This window comes from Amia ocellicauda, chromosome 16 (assembly GCF_036373705.1).
Source record: "Amia ocellicauda isolate fAmiCal2 chromosome 16, fAmiCal2.hap1, whole genome shotgun sequence".
Classification (NCBI taxonomy): domain Eukaryota; kingdom Metazoa; phylum Chordata; class Actinopteri; order Amiiformes; family Amiidae; genus Amia; species Amia ocellicauda.
This window is the reverse complement of record NC_089865.1, coordinates 20,511,864-20,532,038: the sequence shown is the minus strand read 5'-3', so window position 1 is coordinate 20,532,038 and position 20,175 is coordinate 20,511,864. Positions and strand designations below refer to the sequence as shown.

The following is a 20,175-nucleotide window of genomic DNA, read 5'->3' as shown; positions in this document are numbered from 1 at the left end:
TCACAAAAATTTGAGAGACACTTGAGTTGGCGGTATTATTTTTACAAAGCTAACATTTTAGAAACTGAAAGCCATGTACACAACAAAAAAAAAAAACTCATATCGATATTAAAATGCATACGTACAAACTTCAAACCCTGAAAACTGTGATATAAAAACAGGTCTTCCATTTAGATAGAAAGCTTTGACTGATCAATCCACACTCTAGGGGAAAAGGATAAGACTGCTCAAGCCCCAAAGGAGTTCTGTTAAAGGATTATTCGTTTTGTAGGGGAATTACAATACATATTCTAAGACCCTAGTGTCCCCCCCCCCCAAAAAAAAAAAAATACACTCCACATTCAACTCCAAGAGCAAATTTTTGACACTGACACAAATTATACAATACTCGGTCATTGTAACTGGTTACACTTTTCACAAACTGAACACCTTTTCTTTCTTTTTTTTCTTAGAAGCTGCTTGCATTGACATTACACATCGCTGTTGACTCAATGCATTTTGTACTATATGTGAGGTAGAAATGTCCTGGAAAATATATTTTCATTTGCTGTTGGCTTAACATCTTACCTTGAGGATATGTGGAAAAGGATCTTTAATGTTTCTTCTTTTTTTCCATTATCATTGATGGTGTTAAGGTACTGTAGGTTACAGAAGCATTACAAATGCATATCCCCGCAATGTATGATGTGTTGATGTAAGGGCACAACGAATCCCTCGTGTGCGATGATATTATTGATCACTGTTTACTGATGTGAAGTATTTTGGAAGGCTACTCAACCACACAGGGAAGAGAACTATACTGTTGTTCTTTTCTGTTCTTTTTTTAATGAACACCTGTGTGTACAACACATCATTTTTACATTATTCCATTATGACATTGCACAAAATAAAACAGAGGTGTCAAACTCTCGGTCACAGAGGGCCCCCACTGAAATCTATTACTACATAAATGTGATTATGTTCTCATTAAAAAATGTATAGCTGAAAACTTCAAATAGTTTTTGACTCAAGACTCAGTCCCCACAAGATATGTTGAAGCATGGAGTTTAATTAATCCAGTTAATCACGTAATTAGGCCAATTTAGCTGGGAGCAAGGCTGGAGCAAAATCCAGAAGTCACACCTGCAATACATAAAGCAAGGACATCACATTTTCCTTGGGCTAAACTCCCACACAACCCCCCCTCCACATGGTTCCTCCAAGGAATCCTACAGGACATGTGTTGAAATCCGTAAGGATTAGAGTTAAAATCAAGACATTCAGAGGCTCCTTTGGTGCAAGTACCAAGCATAATCCTTGCCAAGTATATATCTAATTCATGTGTAATAGGACATGGTTATATAAGAGTGTTACCTTTTGTTGTTCTGCGACAAGTTATTCTTTTGAATTATACATGAGCAGTAGTCCATGCAACTCAGAGAACTTCTGATCTGATTGTTTAACGCCTCTATTATTGCACCAGGAATCTGCACTTGTTAAAAAAGTGTTGGCCCAGAATTAGACGTTTCTTTGAGAAAAGATAGATGCAAATTCAATTGAAATGAACTGCTGAGTGTGGAAGACAGGTGGTGCCCTCACAGCTGGCTATTTTTGCAAATTAACTATGAAACCATGAGACTTGACATAAGTGAAAAGATGCCCATGTATAAAACAACACCTGCTGGTTTTGGAACTATACATAGTGCTGAAAAAACGGTGAGTGGGGGGTAATATTTTTTGGCGCTGTCCATTGCCAACCTGCTAACATAGTTGGTGGTGTGGAACTGCAACCCAAGTCCCGGAATGTGGGTGAATCATGTGGTTTTTGTGCAGGAATTGGTGCTAAGTGGAGTTAATACATTAGTTATGACCTTGGCAGAACTGTGATGCCCTGACTATATTTCCAGGTACGTTTTACACAGGCACCAGGAGCTTCCATTTTCCTTACCGGTGGAGAAGAAAGGCATCTACAAAAGGAATGAGAAACCACTTCACACTAATAAACAGTATTACTTTTTCCAGTTATTTCTAATAATTATTGGTAAATTATACATAGTTTTAGTGTTGAATAACTAAATTGCTAAATCAATTATTAGGAAAAAAACACTTTAAAGAGAATGAAGAGAAGAGAGGGAAAAAAAAGAACCCGTAAAATGTATAACCTAGATCCCTCCTGAATTAATTAAATTTCCTAATATTAATCCTGCAGGAATTGAGGTTGTAACCCTGTCTTTAATTAGAACATCAATCACTCTTTTGAAATATAGATTTCCAGCCATTTTGTGACCCTATTACCAGCCCTGTTCCATTTTCAAACTCAACGCAAAATTAATTTCCCCTCGTCCTGGATTAATTTGTGTAGGTGTGAGTGTGTATATGCTAGTCCACTCCAAGATGGAGGAAAGGTGTTGACCCGAATGTTTAGAAACTCAAATCAATGTAAATTTGTTAATTAGTTATCACTTATATATTATGCTGTGCGCAGACAATATTGCACAAATATGTCAAACCTTATCAGCTCCAGTTACTCTGACAGCAAGGATTACAAAGTGACAGTGAGAAAATCAAGATCTAGGAAGATGTATGCCAAGGTCAAAAAGCTTCAATAAAGCTCTATGAAAGTGTTTTAAGGACATTTTCAAGACACACGTTTGGGAGAACAATGGCTTTATAATTCATTCAGCCTACCTAGATCCTTCATCATTCACTGATATCATCATTCTTCTGAGCTGGACACAGACAAGGGTATGCATTAAGAAACAGGTGACACTATAATGCAAGCTTTGGCTCACTGTAGTTCTCTATGGTTATTGCTTGGTCTGGGAGGTTCTTCTGGAGCCCAGTCTCCATTGTCTGACCACTTGGGTTGCTCTGGATACAAATAAATACTTTCCTGGGCCAAGCTCAGCTGGGGTGCACAGTTGGTATAGTTGTAATTACTGGTGGGCAGGTAAATTAGCTACCACAATTCACTGTAATTCACTTTGGTACTCTTTAAGTAGGAGTTTAAAAAAAAAAAACAATATCAATCTAATGCAGTTAACACCAAGGTTTGACAATCAAGTACGTTACTAATTTAATACAAGTACCTTTGGTTTATAATGAAATTCCTTTTTGAACATGTAGTCCTACCACTAAAGTAGACACTTGACTGTTCATTTTATTTTGGTTCAGTAGATTTTTTTTTGGTTTTTTTGGTAAGAATAGCAATCTCTCACCAGTAGCCAATTTTAATTGAATTGAATTTAAATTATAAGAACACATCTTCTGAAATGTCCTTAAAACATAGTTGTTTACATTTTTTATTTCAAAGTAATGTATTTGGGTTGGTATGGTTTATCTTACCATAAACATTGAACAACCACAGTATAAAGTATAAAGGTTTGCAACCACCTTAATTAACTGATAGGATTGCAAATGAATAGAGCTGTAAAGATTGGGAAGGCCCTTTTGACACTTCATTTGAAAAATATGGGTGTAAAAAGTTTCCATTTTCTTTCTTTTTTCTCTCATAAACCCCTGGCTGATTACTGCTTTATGGATGACAACCTGAAAGGTGATCACATGTTCTGTCATTTCCTTCAAAAAAGGAAATAGGTTAGAGCTTCTAATGAGCTTCATCATGTCTGTGCCTTCTTCTCATTTCCGCCTGTCATATCGAGACATCTTGATCTCTTGAGGAAACTACTAAATAAAAGACTCCATACAGGATGGTTTATAATGGATATACGGGACAACAGGAGTGTAAATAAACATCAGAACATAAACTGGCCATATCTGTCTGGTCATTTAAGTGAAACTAATATTGGTCAAATCTGAAATGATGCAGGGTGGCTTTTTGACTGCTGTAGAGGCCAGAATCAAATAAGAAAACTATTAGAAATATGCAGCACACATCCCTGTGATAGTTTTCCATCCACATAGAGTTAGGTCCATAAATATTTGGACACTGACGCCTATTTCCTTTCAAATCCATTGAGGTGGCGTACAGAGCCAAAATGATGACAATTTTCCACTGTCCAAATATTTATGGACCTAACTGTAGCTCCTGTACAGAGGGCAAATCCTTACCCTCATTGTACAAAAAAGGTTATAAATAATGGCTCTTGATTTCCAAAGGCTAATGGGTGTCTCAAAGTGAATACCATGAAATACTTCTCCATTATCAAACTGCAATCGGTTTATCAGGTATCTTTTTAAAAGGGCACCTCTCCTTAATTCATCCTGACAGGAGGATAATGGGGAGTTTCTATCCAGCCCACACACAAGGGGCCAGATGACCAGTGGAACGATTTAATGGCTACCCTGGTTACAGGCAGCTGTGCCACTTTACCAGAGTTCCACCACTGAGAGGACGTCCACCGAAAAGCAAAGTAAACTGCTGTCTTCCACATGGACATCTCCAGGGTGATGAAGCTGATGGAAGAACAGGAGTTGGATAAATCTTGGCTGTTCCAAAATTATATGAGAAGTTGCCTTGCATTCAAGTTGCTGCTGAGTTACATAAACGATCTGACTGAGTTTGAATACTCTTCCAAGAAAATAATTGTGATTCTCTGCTTCTTTCATTCTTGGTAAAGGATGTGTTAAGAGGATCTATCAATAGCATTTTCTACAGCGATAAGTTAAGGTGCAAGAAAGGAAACCAAGATCTAGAAAGCTGAATGTCAAGTGGACTGACATTATATAAATGCATAGATGTTTAAATAATGTTATCAATTGTAAATCATACAACCTATATACAGAATATATACACAAATTCATATACCTTCCCGATTGAAAAATGTAGGCCTGTGGTAAAATAATTGTCTATGACAACTTTATATATTCCATAAACCAGGGCAACAAACCCAAATAGAAATGACATGCTGGTAACAGAAGCTTTAGCTTCTTCCCCCGTTCAATAACAAACAAGAAAAGGTGACTTAAAACTAACTTAATGTTAACACCAAAACATGCACCGGAGTCTAAAGAAACAAATGATAACAGATGAACCCTTATTTTAAAGAAAAACATCAACAATAGTCATCCCACTATTTATAATCAAATTGTAGAACAGAGATTTGCACAACTCATTAACAAAATCAACCACAAGAGACTTTTAACCAACATATTTCAAATTTAACATTACCGTAAAAGAATACCTGGCTTGTTTGGTATCAACTGTAAGGTCATGCTTTGAGGGACTAGAAAATGTAATTGATAGAACTAGAACTTGAAATTATAGAGATTTAGAAACTCTAGGTAACATTTGTACCATTTTCATATTCCTCAAAGCCATTACACCCCCAATACACATCCTACAGGAATCAAGGGAGAAGAACGGCAAAGACTGTTTCGATTCGAATTTCAATTTTAGTCTAAAACATAAAAACAGAAAGTTAATATCAGCAATTTGGAGTGGAAGAACCTGAGAGTGAGATGAAATCCAGGCAGGTTGGAAGGAACCGAAGTGGAAACCCAGAGTCGACGCAGTCTGCCAGCCCTCCCTGCTGTCAAACATCTGCAGAACTGAATCTCAGTAAACCACACAGATAGTATATTTAATGTACTATTCAAGGATTAGGTAAATCACAATTACATAAAATCTAGTTGTGTATGGGATTTAAGTTGTAGGAACGGGTGGCGTAATACTATTATTTTGTTCTTTTACATATTTTGTGCCTCGAGTTGAAACTGGAGTATTAGATAGATCTCTCTCTCACTCTCACCTTTAATATTATCAGCCCTGCTTTCTCTATCCTAACATGTTGTTCATTTAATTTTTTTGATAAACCTTTATATATCTTGTATAAAACAAAACAGCCTCAAGGTGATGTCATGCAGATCAAACTTACCGCTAATCTGAGTTCATATTAGTAAAGTACTGTGGCAACAACCCAGTCTTGTTTTCAGAGGACTTGACCACTGTGGGTTATTTGTATGGCTGTCACTAGATAGCGGGACTTCATTCAGCAATTATTTCCTCTGATATCCATACACGGCAAACAAGCCAAATTCCAATTTAAAGTCAAAAGTACTTAATAATACAAACAATCACTGCAAAACAATAAATTAAAAACAGATCAGTATCTATTCACTCATCCTTTGTAACACACTATTTACACAATACATGTTAAATGCTGTTTTGTAAGTGTAATGGTGAACTGGTGACCGGTGATATGCTGTATTCAAAACATATACAAAGAAATCGAAAGATCAAGAGTCGTGTTCTGCTGTGGACATCATATCAAAGCACCTCAAGGACTCTCAGAGATAATGTGAAGAAGATTATACGTGAGATAGCATTGTGAGGCTGTCATCACTATCTTTGAGGCAGCAGAATATTAACCTAGCAGAGATCAAAGCAAGGTCTTCATAACCCTGTGTTTGCAGGTCTAACTGTAAATACCAGTTGTCTTGAACACACACACAAAGAGTGGCACAGCTTTGGGCAGCATGAGCGAACACATTGTAACCACATCAAATGTAAAGCTTAAGAATGACTGTCACACAGGTTGGAGCATTTCCTGCTTTTATATCAATTTGGTGCTCCAATTTGTACTTCAATTTCAACCGTAAACAGGAAAATGCATTAAAAAAAGACATGCATTCTACACAAACGCCTTTTTAAACACTGGGAAACTGTGCCTAATAAATACCCTTCACATTTTACAGTCTATTTAATATTCCTCAGAGCAAATACAAGTTTCTTAGCTTACCTACAGTTTGTTAAATTGTCTGGTTGCAGCTTGGCAGGCTCAGCTATTCCATCACCATCTAGGAAAGACAAATGTGTTTTGAAGACATCGAAAATGTATTTTTACAGGAGCTACACGTGTCAGTAGCCTTTTCTTATTGGTACTTAAAACACAATACAGGATTGGGGTAAAGCTTTCATCTAAAGCAATGCTGTCTAGGGTGAAATGTGCACAGAAATCGCCAGGCTTTCAGTATTCATCTTTCTGAGTCACTTTTCCGAGTTTTCCAGCACTACAAGTTCAGATATGCAAGCAAGGGTTGTGACACCATCAACTTCTCAGTTTAAGACGGTTATAATGAGGAAATGCTGTCTCCTCATTTCATCCGCTCTTCTGTACCCTAGAGAACCTTCAGCTTCTCTTTAGTCAGCATGCAGTATTATAATGCTGTCTAGTGTGGAAAAAATCTAAATAAATAAATACATAATACATTTGATGGCTAAAGACCAATCGGCACCAAACAGCTTTCTGGAACATATCAATAACAACTGCCCGGGGAAGTGGTTTCTTGTAGAACTTTGGAAAGAAGAAATTGACAATTAGGAAGGAATATATATTGCTTGCTCTTGTACGGGCTTTGACTTTGTCCCTCTGTCCCCTTGGTCCAACAGCCCAGTGGGACAATTGTCACTAAGCATCATCATCAGCTACATTTATAAGTATATAAACAAGGAAGAGCAACTGTAGAAAGTTTAGATTGCCTTCAAAATGCCTGCAGATATCTCAATGATTTAAAGATATCACTAAATAACTTAGCGATATCTGCAAATCATTTAGAGATATCTTTAAAAAGCACCTTACTTATATATTTGTAAATGGTTTAAAGATATCTGCAATTCAATTAAGGATATCTTTAAATAATTTAGAGATGTCTTAAACATTTTAAAGATATCTTTAAATGTATTTGGCTGGTCATATTTTCTTACAATAAGGCTATTAGGTGGTCTTTTAGAATCTAACAAGAGGGATACAATATTTAATTTAAGCATTAATTAGAACTCTATTTATTTTAAGAGAACATATGCAATATAACTGCCAAAGAAAGATCTGAAGGAGGTTGTTTGCATGCATCTGAAAAATAAAACTCATCAAGGTGTTTCTTGAAACTTCTGAAGAACCGACTGCAGAAGCCTGCCAGTTTCAGACGCCCACAACTGTTTATGTAAAGAGGCTTCTTCCTTTTTCCCCGAATCCACTTTTTATTTCTGTGTCAATTCAACACGTTCTTCTCATACTGTATTTACCTACACTTTCCATTTCCATTTGGTTATCAATCACTCACGAAGCCGCAAGTCTATCAACTTAGGTCTCTCGCACAGATTGGCTGCTCCCTTTGTTGATGACCCATAAATAACTTTATTTTTGTATGCATGTGAAACTTCATTTTTGCATTTAATTCCAGTCACCATGCCTGCCAACTTTCGAAATCCAGTCTCAGGCATTTTCTTTGCTTCAGCTGGCTTACCAAGCTGCTCTTGTTTTTGTCACCTATGCTTTGTGGAAGAAAAGGAATGCCAGCGACTTCACCTAAATCTAGAATCAAATGATGTATGAGAAGTGTGAAATCCTTTTCTTTTTTTTCTCCCTGTGCCGAGATACACCCCAACACCATCTGTTAAAGCATCGGATTCTATGATAAGAATAGAATAAACATAACTAAAAACTAGGACTTCCAACTTAAAAACTGCAGAGACTCTACAGTGACAATACTTTACCTCCCAAATCCAAGTTAGTATGTTGAATCATTTTAATTCAACATTTCCTGTTCTCCAGTCAGATGGGGAAGACATTGTGAAGGTCCAGGATGCAGAATGGATGTTGTGAATGAAACTGAAACATTGGTCTCAATGTACTGTAACTTTGAGTTAACTTGTAATTGCTTTCTCAGGAAGTCTATAATAATTATATGGAAAGGAAACTAATGACTGTCCATTCGATAAGCTCGGCCAAACACTGTTCTCCATACAATTAATTTAGAGATGCTAAATTACTTTCTAAACTGTGCATCATACCCACTGTTATTAAACATAACACAGATATGATGTAGGCAGTTTTATTTGTTTTGTAACTTACTTCCAAGTTTGCATTTTGAAGCATGATGGTGTTGTTGAATTGCAGAAGCATCGATACCTTAGACACAATGGTTTATTATTTGTTTTACAGTACTGTTTTTTTTTTCACCCACATAATGAACCATAAATAAACATTAAAAGGTTATAAGTCATATAAGAACAATGTCTAAACTAGAAAGTATTGATTGAATAAAAAGTTATGAGACACATAAAAGACACGTAACACTATATCCTTACTAGTATTAAGAATATGTAGCATGTGTTTGCTATATTGCATTCTGGAACTATATTCTGCATTCTGTGCTTAAGGATGGAGAGAGAGAGAGAGAGAGAGAGAGACAGAGAGAGACAGAGTGGAAGGAGAGAGATAGATTGGGAGATGAAGAGAGAGAGAGAGAGAGCAAGAAGTTTCAAAGGGGCAGCTACTCTCTGTGTGGGATGCAACACAAGAGATCTGAGGTAGAAAAAAGAGGCATGTCCACCAGTAGCACAAATATTTCATTATTTACTCTTCGCTGAGCTCAGGCATGCAATACAGTGAGGGAAAAAAGTATTTGATCCCCTGCTGATTTTGTACGTTTGCCCACTGACAAAGAAATGATCAGTCTATAATTTTAATGGTAGGTGTATTTTAACAGTGAGAGACAGAATAACAACAAAAAAATCCAGAAAAACGCATTTCAAAAAAGTTATAAATTGATTTGCATGTTAATGAGAGAAATAAGTATTTGATCCCCTATCAATCAGCAAGATTTCTGGCTCCCAGGTGTCTTTTATACAGGTAACTTAAAGGGAGTGCTCCTAATCTCGGCTCGTTACCTGTATAAAAGACACCTGTCCACAGAAGCAAGCAATCAATCAGATACCAAACTCTCCACCATGGCCAAGACCAAAGAGCTGTCCAAGGATGTCAGGGACAAGATTGTAGACCTTCACAAGGCTGGAATGGGCTACAAGACCATCGCCAAGCAGCTTGGTGAGAAGGTGACAACAGTTGGTGCGATTATTCGCAAATGGAAGAAACACAAAATAACTGTCAGTCTCTCTCGGTCTGGGGCTCCATGCAAGATCTCACCTCGTGGAGTTTCAATGATCATGAGAACGGTGAGGAATCAGCCCAGAACTACATGGGAGGATCTTGTTAATGATCTCAAGGCAGCTGGGACCATAGTCACCAAGAAAACAATTGGTAACACACTACGCCATGAAGGACTGAAATCCTGCAGCGCCCGCAAGGTCCCCCTGCTCAAGAAAGCACATGTACAGGCCCGTCTGAAGTTTGCCAATGAACATCTGAATGATTCAGAGGAGAACTGGGTGAAAGTGTTGTGGTCAGATGAGACCAAAATCGAGCTCTTTGGCATCAACTCAACTCGCCGTGTTTGGAGGAGGAGGAATGACTCCAAGAACACCATCCCCACCGTCAAACATGGAGGTGGAAACATTATGCTTTGGGGGTGTTTTTCTGCCAAGGGGACAGGACAACTGCACCGCATCAAAGGGACGATGGACAGGGCCATGTACCGTCAAATCTTGGGTGAGAACCTCCTTCCCTCAGCCAGGGCATTGAAAATGGGTCGTGGATGGGTATTCCAGCATGACAATTACCCAAAACACACAGCCAAGGCAACAAAGGAGTGGCTCAAGAAGAAGCACATTAAGGTCCTGGAGTGGCCTAGCCAGTCTCCAGACCTTAATCCCATAGAAAATCTGTGGAGTGAGCTAAAGGTTCGAGTTGCCAAACGTCAGCCTCGAAACCTTAATGACTTGGAGAGGATCTGCAAAGAGGAGTGGGACAAAATCCCTCCTGAGATGTGTGCAAACCTGGTGGCCAACTACAAGAAACGTCTGACCTCTGTGATTGCCAACAAGGGTTTTGCCACCAAGTACTAAGTCGAAGGGGTCAAATACTTATTTCCCTCATTAACATGCAAATCAATTTATAACTTTTTTGAAATGTGTTTTTCTGGATTTTTGTTGTTGTTATTCTGTCTCTCACTGTTAAAATACACCTACCATTAAAATTATAGACTGATCATTTCTTTGTCAGTGGGCAAACGTACAAAATCAGCAGGGGATCAAATACTTTTTTCCCTCACTGTATATTACACGAACACTGCATAAGGGCTTCACATAGCCAGTGCGCCTGCCTCCAGAGCAGAATCGCGTGCAACGTCTTCCTAATGTAGTGGGACACACTGACGCACCACTGCTTTTCACTAAGACGCAATGAATGTATGGTGCAAGTTTCAAATGATTGTATTTTCACAGTAAGTTCAGCTACAAAAGGAATCAGTTCCAAGCCTTGGGTCTTCCTGTATTTTCCATGGAGCTCCAGACACCAGAAAGAGGACAGAAAGAGTTGTTTTATGGAAACACTTCCTTCACATTAACATCAAGATCAAGGGTTTAGGAATTGAATGTGCTGCAAAATGTTCCACCGACAGAGCATTGACTTTATTTTTGACTTCGAACTGGCACATCATCTTGCCATCCATTATTTATGATCTTTCGACATTATTGAACCTTTTGTAAACGATTATATCAAAACAAGAATGTGTCGCTCTGACGTTTTTATGGGGTACATTGTACATTATGGGGTATATTATAAATAAATAATTCAACATTTCGATCAATTAATACTACAATTAAGATACATATTATAGCTGTTTTTATGCCAAACATGTTGTGAAACATGGTGCATATTATAGACCCAATGTTTTCAAAAGGTATCAGTTTTATGGTACAATGATAAGTCCTAGAGCTACGCAATTCCCCTCCTTGAGGGTAAAGGGGATTTCTGGTTTTCATTTCACTTCAGGTCTTAATTACTTTTTATTTCTTAGGAGAAAAGAGAAGATAGAGGTTGGATCTCCTGTTAATTCCAGGTTTTAGTCAACAGCTAATTATTATTATTATTTATTTTGATGTCCTTACCCAGGGCGACTTACTGTTTCAGGAGAAACATTTTCAGCGCATTACAAAGTGCAGGGTGGAAAAGGAGTGGCTCTGGAGGAAGCAGAGATGAGAGGGGGTACAGAGAGCCCAGCAGTGGAGTAGCGTGTGTGAATCAAAGCAGAGAGCTCACCAGTCGAGTGTTCGAGTCCTGGATGACTTGGCGGATAGCAGATACGGGCTGGCCAGTCAGGAGGGAGCTGCAGTAGTCCAGACGGGAGAGAACCAGGGTTCGAGTTGGTGAGGAAGGGTCCGATTCTGGGTATTTCTCTCAGGAAGAACTGGTAAGTGTGTGTCGGAGTGGAGATGTGCTGGGAGTAGGATGGAGAGGTGTCAAGGGTCACTACAGGATCCTTAGTGCAAGAAACGGTGGAGAGTGTGGAAGACTGCAGTTGAATTGGAGGTACTTATAAAACCCTACAGGAATAGGGCCCCAAGGGACTGGAATTGCATACCTCAGATATAAGCGGTGAACCCCATTTTTCATGTGTACTGCCTTTAAAATACAATTAAACAATATAGTGTATATGAGAGATGACTGTGTTGCAACTTCCCAGGAAATGGGCACATTTAATACGACTCAAATTTAAAGATAACACATTTAAGTTGGTTTTAATGTACGGGCTTTGAGAGACTTTTAATATACTCCCCCCCACCCACTCTATATTTACCATATTGCAGTTTACAAAATATGTTTTTTTTAATCATCCAACCCATGATATTTGTTTTACAATATGAAGGCCCTCCAGTAAGACAATAGTAGGGATGTTAATTATTCTTTCTAGGAAAAAATGTCAGGCTGTCCTGTAATATGAGAACAAATTATACTCTCGGGATGCACTGCTGGAATACAATACATAGCTTATCTATTTATCAAGAAGACACGGCACTCCGCATTTCTGCACATAAAGCTGTAAAAATTGCTTTGTTTAATTAAATATACACATATTTACAAGATAACTTCTGTACAATTAGAGCCATAGAAAACAAACCCAAAACCTAATAATGAAGTAATAAATGATCTAGGTGGCAAAGTTTATACAACTTTTTTTTTTTTTTTTGGACATAATGCACTTAAATAATGTATTCAGGCAACAGGTCCCTTTCTTCTTGCGAGTTTGAAAGGTTGATGTAAAAGCAAAGAAGCCCAGTGACAGGGTGCTATGGGTTGCTTTGCTGCCGAATGCTTTTTGAGTGTTACTTTCAGTTACTTTGAAGGCAACGAAATCAACATAGTAAATCTTAGGTGACATCTCTTGGGAAAGGGAACAGACCAAAAGGTTTCATGGTCAAAAACCACATGGCTGAAGACATATTGTGAATAAGGTTGCCACTCGGCCTCCTCCTTACACAAGAGTGTGAGACAAGTTAGGGTTTTAAATTTGCCCCTGAAGTGAAATCAATTTACAGGCACTTGGAGTTTTAATAATTTTCTAAACTGATATATATATATGTGTGTGTGTGTGTGTGTGTGCGTAGCAGTTCTCAGCCAACCATTAATTGGCACATTTTGACCACTCATCTCATTTGTCATTTTGATTAACTGTGTACTACCCTTTTAATTTAAATCCATCCGTGTTTATTTATATATATATATATATATAGACAAAATAATCTATAGAACGGATGTCAAGGGATTATTGTCTCAAGAGAGTAACATATATATAATTTTAATGAAATACAGGGTTGTGTGATTCCTTCCAGTATTGGTTTCAGTTTAGGGTCAACATTAATCAACTCCCACCGTCTACTGTTTGGGCGAGGCAGCAACCTTTACTTTGCAATAAAGTAAAACCTTTGTAATGTCAACTCAGTTTCATCTTTTTGAACGCCATTTACTAAAGCCACAGTAATCATAATAAGCCTGGACCAAGACCTATCCTTAAAAAATGTTTCAATCAGAATCAAGAAATCATCAAACCTTGAGTTCAATGGATATATACGATGAAACCTATTGCCTGAAGCCATTCAGATTGAATGCCCGTTTAGTTCATACAAACCACAGACCAAGACATTAACATAGATTATGACCAGATATAATAATTCTTACAAAAGTGTGCTTTTTCCAGTTAAGGGGCTAAATTTGTAACAAATAACAAAGAAAGAAAGAAAAAACAATAAAGAAATAAAGAAATAAATAGCAATACAATCAGTATAGAAAAGATTACCATGTCTACAGAGTTATGCGAGCTGTCGGTCGTTAAATGTACATACTTCAGTTTTTCATTGGAAAGCACTTTCAACCTTTTCTAAACCTGTGCGCTTTCCTACTCTCAGCAGCTCTTGTAAAGCACTGCTTCCTAAAATGATTTGAAGGACATTTTCAAAGGGTTCATACCAGTGCAAAACTGCCTCCACCTCCTTCCTGCTAGTCCTGCCTGTGGATCAGTATATTTCAGAGACCACAAAACCTCATGTCTTTTCTGCAAAATAATTTAATGAGTTATGGACGGTGAACCTCAGAATTGAAGACACTGCAGCTTAAACACCAAATTGACGCTCTTGAAAATGCCCTCTGCTTGTCTGTTTGTTTTGGAAGCAACTGGTTTGGATAGCTTTCTGAAAGACGATGCACCTGAAGTGGATCACTTTCAAATCAATGTGGGTAAATGACAACACACCCTGTTCATACCCGTTTACAACAAGCCAAATCTGAGGAAATATATAAAGAAACAGGGTCATTAATTAGCTCCACCGCTACAAAAACGCTGCTGGACAAAGCGGTACTCTTACTACAGAAAGCACTACTATCACTTTTTATGATTAAGTTGAATCCCAGCTGTTTATAGGCACAAACAACTTAACTAAGTCAGTGGGGAGGGAGTCAGTCCCCTGTTTGATTTCACCACCAACACACAGACACTTGTTAGATTCCTGCTGACGACACCCTACAGAGAGAAGTCTAATTCCCTGTGTCGTCCAGCTCAGCAGAAAGGTAGCTTTATTGTTACAACAGTAAATACTAAGCAACTGAAGATGAGTATGACTCTGCCACCTGAGATGTTTTTTTTTTTTTCTGTTGCCCTCCTCAGATAAAATGCATGTAGGGAAATTCTACAGGACTATTTGTGTTCAGAAGTGTGACTATTAAGTCAACATCTGCTGTGAATGCAGTGTGCTTGCAAAACATTTGGTCAGCCTCCTGTTATGGTTTTTAATTCAAGTCAAACTGGATAGACAAATCCAGGAGTACAATGTTAAGCCTAAAAAAATTAAAATTAAAAAAAAAAAGCAAATGAGACATGCAGATGGGTTTTGTTCCTGCTTTGAAATCAGTACAATGATGATGATGATGATAATTAATCTAATTTAGGTGGCACATGATTCATTTAGTACTTTTGAAGTCTATTTCTTTAAAAGCCCCAGTTAACAAAGAACTATAGCATTGTTGGTTTGTCTTTTTCCTAGCTTAAAAACATCAAAAGAGTTGCATTAGAAGAAAAAAAATCAGTTTGCAAGATCACTCATTTTTATTTATTTGAGCCAGCCAAAAGTATTCTTTATACTTTTGTTAAGAAACTATCAAAAAGATAAACACCAATTTGATGTATTCAATTAATGAAAGATCGAGGTGTAAGTATTTAGAGTTCTTGCCCTTTTATATATGGTTTGCATTATTTAGTGCACTAACAGTCGGAAGACAAAGTCTTTAAATAGTTTTATTTTTTATCCCTCCCTCCAGTTTGGAAAAGAGCATTAATATTGAATTCAACTTAATGTTTAACTTGTTTACCCAGAATTTGCACAGCTCTGAAATCAGTTCAGTTGGTGGCCTGGTTTACAGAACCAATGTTTTTTGTTACATACTGAACAACAGTAGCATTGCACGAGTCCTACAGGATAAACTGATAGATAGGAGACCTAGACAGATGGATAGAAAATATTAGATTAGGTTAGATAGACAGAATAAACAATTAGTGAACTATTTAAATATGCCTTCTTGGATAAAAACTAATGTGTGCTTCAAATGTAAATCTTTCTAAATCATGTATTTCTTTATTGTGCAGGTATTTCAAAATACTACACATTAACAGTATAAGCATTATATTGGTTTACATCCAGACACTGACATTATAGCCACTGTATACAGGGATAAAACCATTTCAGACCAATTCAACGGGTTTTAAAATGTTAAATAAACCAAAAAATGAATAACTCATAATGCATTTGATAAAAGAAAAACAAATGTATTCTAAAACCATGTTTGTGAAGGTCCCATAAAACACCTGACAGACTGATAGTCCTGTGGGAGTCGCCTGCTTGTTATGCTGACGAAAAGGAACAGATGTACTTTAGATGCAGAGACACAATCAGACACTGAGAGACTGTTTGCCAGATGTTGCAATATTATGCACCTATGGAGAGGTCATAAAATCCACAGACTGCCGAGGCAAGTGGGCGAAAGTACGCAATCGTTTTTTCAAAAAACAAAACAGACAAGTATGGAGACGGATGAAACTGATTAACTCACTGTTTGTTTTAACGTCATCACATCTCAACTTGTATAGGAAATTCTTCAAATGCAAACAAGTTAGTTTTAATAGCGGGTTAACTGACATATCTAATCAAGCAAAATATTATACCATCTGCAGGATGGTTTGAAATGGATGGAGCTTGAATTAAATATGAGACCACTTATGTTTAGGCATGAGAAAATATATACAACAGTGATAATAATTATACATATTTCTGATGCATACAAGGGGTTTATATGACCAAATATTTTCACTAAGATTCAAGTACATGGTTTTATTGATGGTACCTGAGGTTCAGTATTATTTTATTATGCACTCTGATATTAATTAAATCATGCAAGAAAATGTACTCTATTATAACAAAAATAATATTTGTGTTTATATAAATTTAGTTTTCTTAATATATATATATATATATATATATATATATATATATATATATATATATATATATATATATATATATATATATATATATAAAACTTTTCTTCCAAAGGTTTAAATTAATTCCATTTTAAATTAAATGCTCTAAGATCACCATACTAATTGAAATAGAAAACTCTAAATTCATAGCTTGGTATTTGATGATGTTACCAATAGAGAAGACTTTCTATTGTGTTTATCACCTAGATGTCCCTAGAATACAAAAATAAAAATAATTGGGAATAGTACAAACAAAATATGGCCCTAGTTGTGGCTATCTATATTGTACATGAATACTAGTGCCATCAGTTATTGAATACTAAACCATAAGTGCAAACAGTATGCTCACTGGCAATTCACATAGCTTAAATGACTCACTCAACATGTAGGACTGGATGGCTGAATAATAAACAGATGTTGTGAGTGTTGGGTAAGATCTGTGTAAGTTAGCACAATACAATTTCAACTTCCTGTCACACTTTAAACTTCTGTGCAGTTCAAGGCAAAGGCAAATATATATGAAGCAGGGGAAGATGTATGCTGGGAATAACAAAAAGAGATAGAAAAATAAATGAACAGATCTGAAAACAAATGATAATATGTGACTTCATTGAAAGAGTGAACATGGCAATGTTGGGCCGGACACATTGCAAGAAAAACAGATCAAAGATGGACAAAGGAAGCTGTTGAACGGATTCCAACAGATGAAAATCTACCTAGAAGACAACCACATACAAGATTAAATGATAAACGTTGCAGGCATGACATGGAATAGAGAAGCTGTAGATCGAAGCAAGTACAAACATTGTGGTGAGGCCTTCATCCAGCTGTGGATCGAGATGGGCTAATGATGATGATGATGATGAGGTTATATATATCTTTAATAAAAAGAAAAGTGGTTAATGATGGTTCAAAACACACAGTAGTTACCATGTATCCTGTTGTCCTTTTATTAATGCCATCTGGTTTAAGATTCATCAATGAGATGCACATGCTCTCTATGTTGAGAAACTGAACCCTTTGTGCTGACCAAATGCTTTACACAACTGCATGTTATGGGCTAATGTATGCTATGCGTGTGGTAACTGATAGAAATGCAGGATGACCAAATTCAGATTTGGATTCCATCCTGAACCCCTAAACACAACCCAACCTGTCGTACTTACAACCCGGCTTGGCACAAGTTCTGTGAATTCGCAGTGAAATCAGATTTCCATTTCCTTGCATGTGTGGAATGAAAAAGCCTTTAACAAGCCCACGTGCAGTGACATCTTGAAACCTTGAAAAGCCATGTGGATTCATAAGACTTCAAAGGAGTCCCTGGTCTAACTGTATCCTACAAAAGGAGTCTAGGTGCTCTTTTAAAACAGGCATTCTTTGAGCTGAGAAACTGATAAAACTGCGCCCAATCCTACAGACTGCACCAGCACTTCCCATTGACACAACAATGCCCTTTGACCTCAGCTGCTCTCTGTGATTTGTCCTATCCACACCAAACTAGACCTTCTGAACCATCTCCCATCCCCACCATCTCTATTTTGACGAATCTAAGAAATCCAATCTGTTTGGCAGCTCCAGATACCCGTTGTTCCTACTTGACCTCCTATAACATAAATTCTAATAGTCATTTGAAAAGCTGGGCCCTGCCAGTTGCCCAGTTGGTGGAATGCTGTGGGTGGGAGCCAGTCTGGAGAGGCCATCTATTCCTCTTGCAGGGCCATTCATCTCATCCTGGGCAGGCAGACAAACAGGGAGCTCAAAGAGCGGACAGAAAAGGCTTGGCGGTTTGTCAGATGAAATACTCCTTCCTACTGTCACGGACTGAGTTCTGGAGGTCCAGCTCGGTTCGATAAGCGGGCTCCAGGCCGTGACAATGCTCCTTGTCCTTCACAGCGGACGTCTGCTGACCTCTTCTGTGCTGGTAGAGGAAGCGGGTCATGATGCCCACAATGCAGAGTGTGATGAAAATCACGACTGCGATGACCCCTGTTGACAGGTGAAGAGGAACAGAATTCGTTTTAGACTAAAATGAGTATTAAATACACAGCTACTGTTTATACCAGTCAAAACATGCGTCTGTTTGTCAATGATAAGGAAGATAAGCAATTCTCTACCTACGTTTCAGAGTGTGACATTTTAATGATTTCAGTCTTGGACTTTGATGGTCAACCCAAGTCCTAGAGGGTGGCATGGCCATCACTTAGCTCAATACGTCTGTACCCTTTACTGTCTTTCTTTTAGATTAACTCATAACAACATCATAAGAAGTGAGATCAATTCTAAATATACATCATTAATGCAGTAAAGGCACTGCGAAGAAAGAGTCTCTCCCCATAGGACGGCAAAGTGGGAAGATAGTCCTTCAAAATATTCCAAGAAAGAAGGAGCCCTTGCCTCCAATGACAGCCGAATCACTTTGCATTGCATTGGTTAGGGGTTCTTTCCCTCTGTCGACTTTCTCTGAATGATCTATAGTGACAGAAGAGAAGCAAAATGGATACATTAATCATAGCAGGTGAATAACGTTCCTCGAGTCAATACGTCACGAAAACGGCAACCAACCTGGATACACCGATAAAATGCAAATGTATGTCAAATAAACCAACAAAGTCCATGCATAAAGTATGTCCCTTGCCAGGCATGGGCACGATGGCATGTGAGGATCCAATTTTTATCGGAAGGCTACTGCCAGCTGCCACTTGACAGAAGTCGGTTGATTAGAAGCTGCATATGCACATTTCCAAGCATTTTCAAAGCTCTGAAGAAAACATTTCACAGCTCATTTCATCCTGCTTAAAAGGTAAACTGAAAAGTCTTATTTTTACAATATTCCATTTTCTAAATAGTATTAAGAGGATGTTTGTTAGGATGTGTTCTGGAGCTCTGCATTTAATGAGAAATGCAAAAAGATCCCTGCTGTCTCTACAATGCTGAAGCATTATTGGATGACCTTTCTCTCATTGCCGCCATGTTGGGTCATTCACAGGGAGCAACTTTACCCTTGTGAAACCACTCTCTGTCTGTTTCTCTCTCAAGAGTGTCAGTAATTGATAAGATAAGCTGATACATAAAAGATGTTCAAGTCAGGGCTATTTTTTAACACCATGCAAAATCAGAAATTGTTTATTTTTAATATTTTACAAAACTAACAATTTTCCATGAATTCCTCTTTATAAATGCATTCACCCAGCATTTGTACCCATACTGGACACTGCTGCTTTAAAGTTCAGTGTTTCTTTGTAGAGACATTAATTATACATGGATACATCATTGCAGCTATTTGAGTTTACTTACTGTGTTTTCTGTGTTCCTAGATTGTGTTTACTGCAATTAATTTCTTTGGGTTTATATGCAGACTGTGTTCTACATTTTATTATTATTTTTTTGTATTCCAGCAGTAATCATGTGTCATGTGAAATAGTTTTTCATCTGACCTGTCTATTTCAGATTATAAAATATATATTAAAAGGAATACTAATACTTTGATTTGATTGGAAAGTTGTTTGTCTAAAGCTAGGATTTCAAACGATT

General features: G+C 37.5%; 1 protein-coding gene across 1 annotated transcript in view; it reads right to left on the bottom strand.

Moving 5' to 3' along the window:
- Positions 1 to 16,713: 16,713 nt before the first annotated feature.
- LOC136711176 (contactin-associated protein-like 5) overlaps positions 16,714 to 20,175 on the bottom strand; it is a 129,747-nt gene continuing 126,285 nt past the window's right edge. Inside the window, exons 23-24 of the mRNA XM_066687235.1 lie at positions 19,039 to 19,113; positions 16,714 to 18,630 (exon numbers count right to left, since the gene is read on the bottom strand). Of these exons, the coding sequence (XP_066543332.1) occupies positions 18,434 to 18,630; positions 19,039 to 19,113 (272 nt within the window). The 3' untranslated portion in view covers positions 16,714 to 18,433. The remainder of the gene's footprint in view (positions 18,631 to 19,038; positions 19,114 to 20,175) is intronic.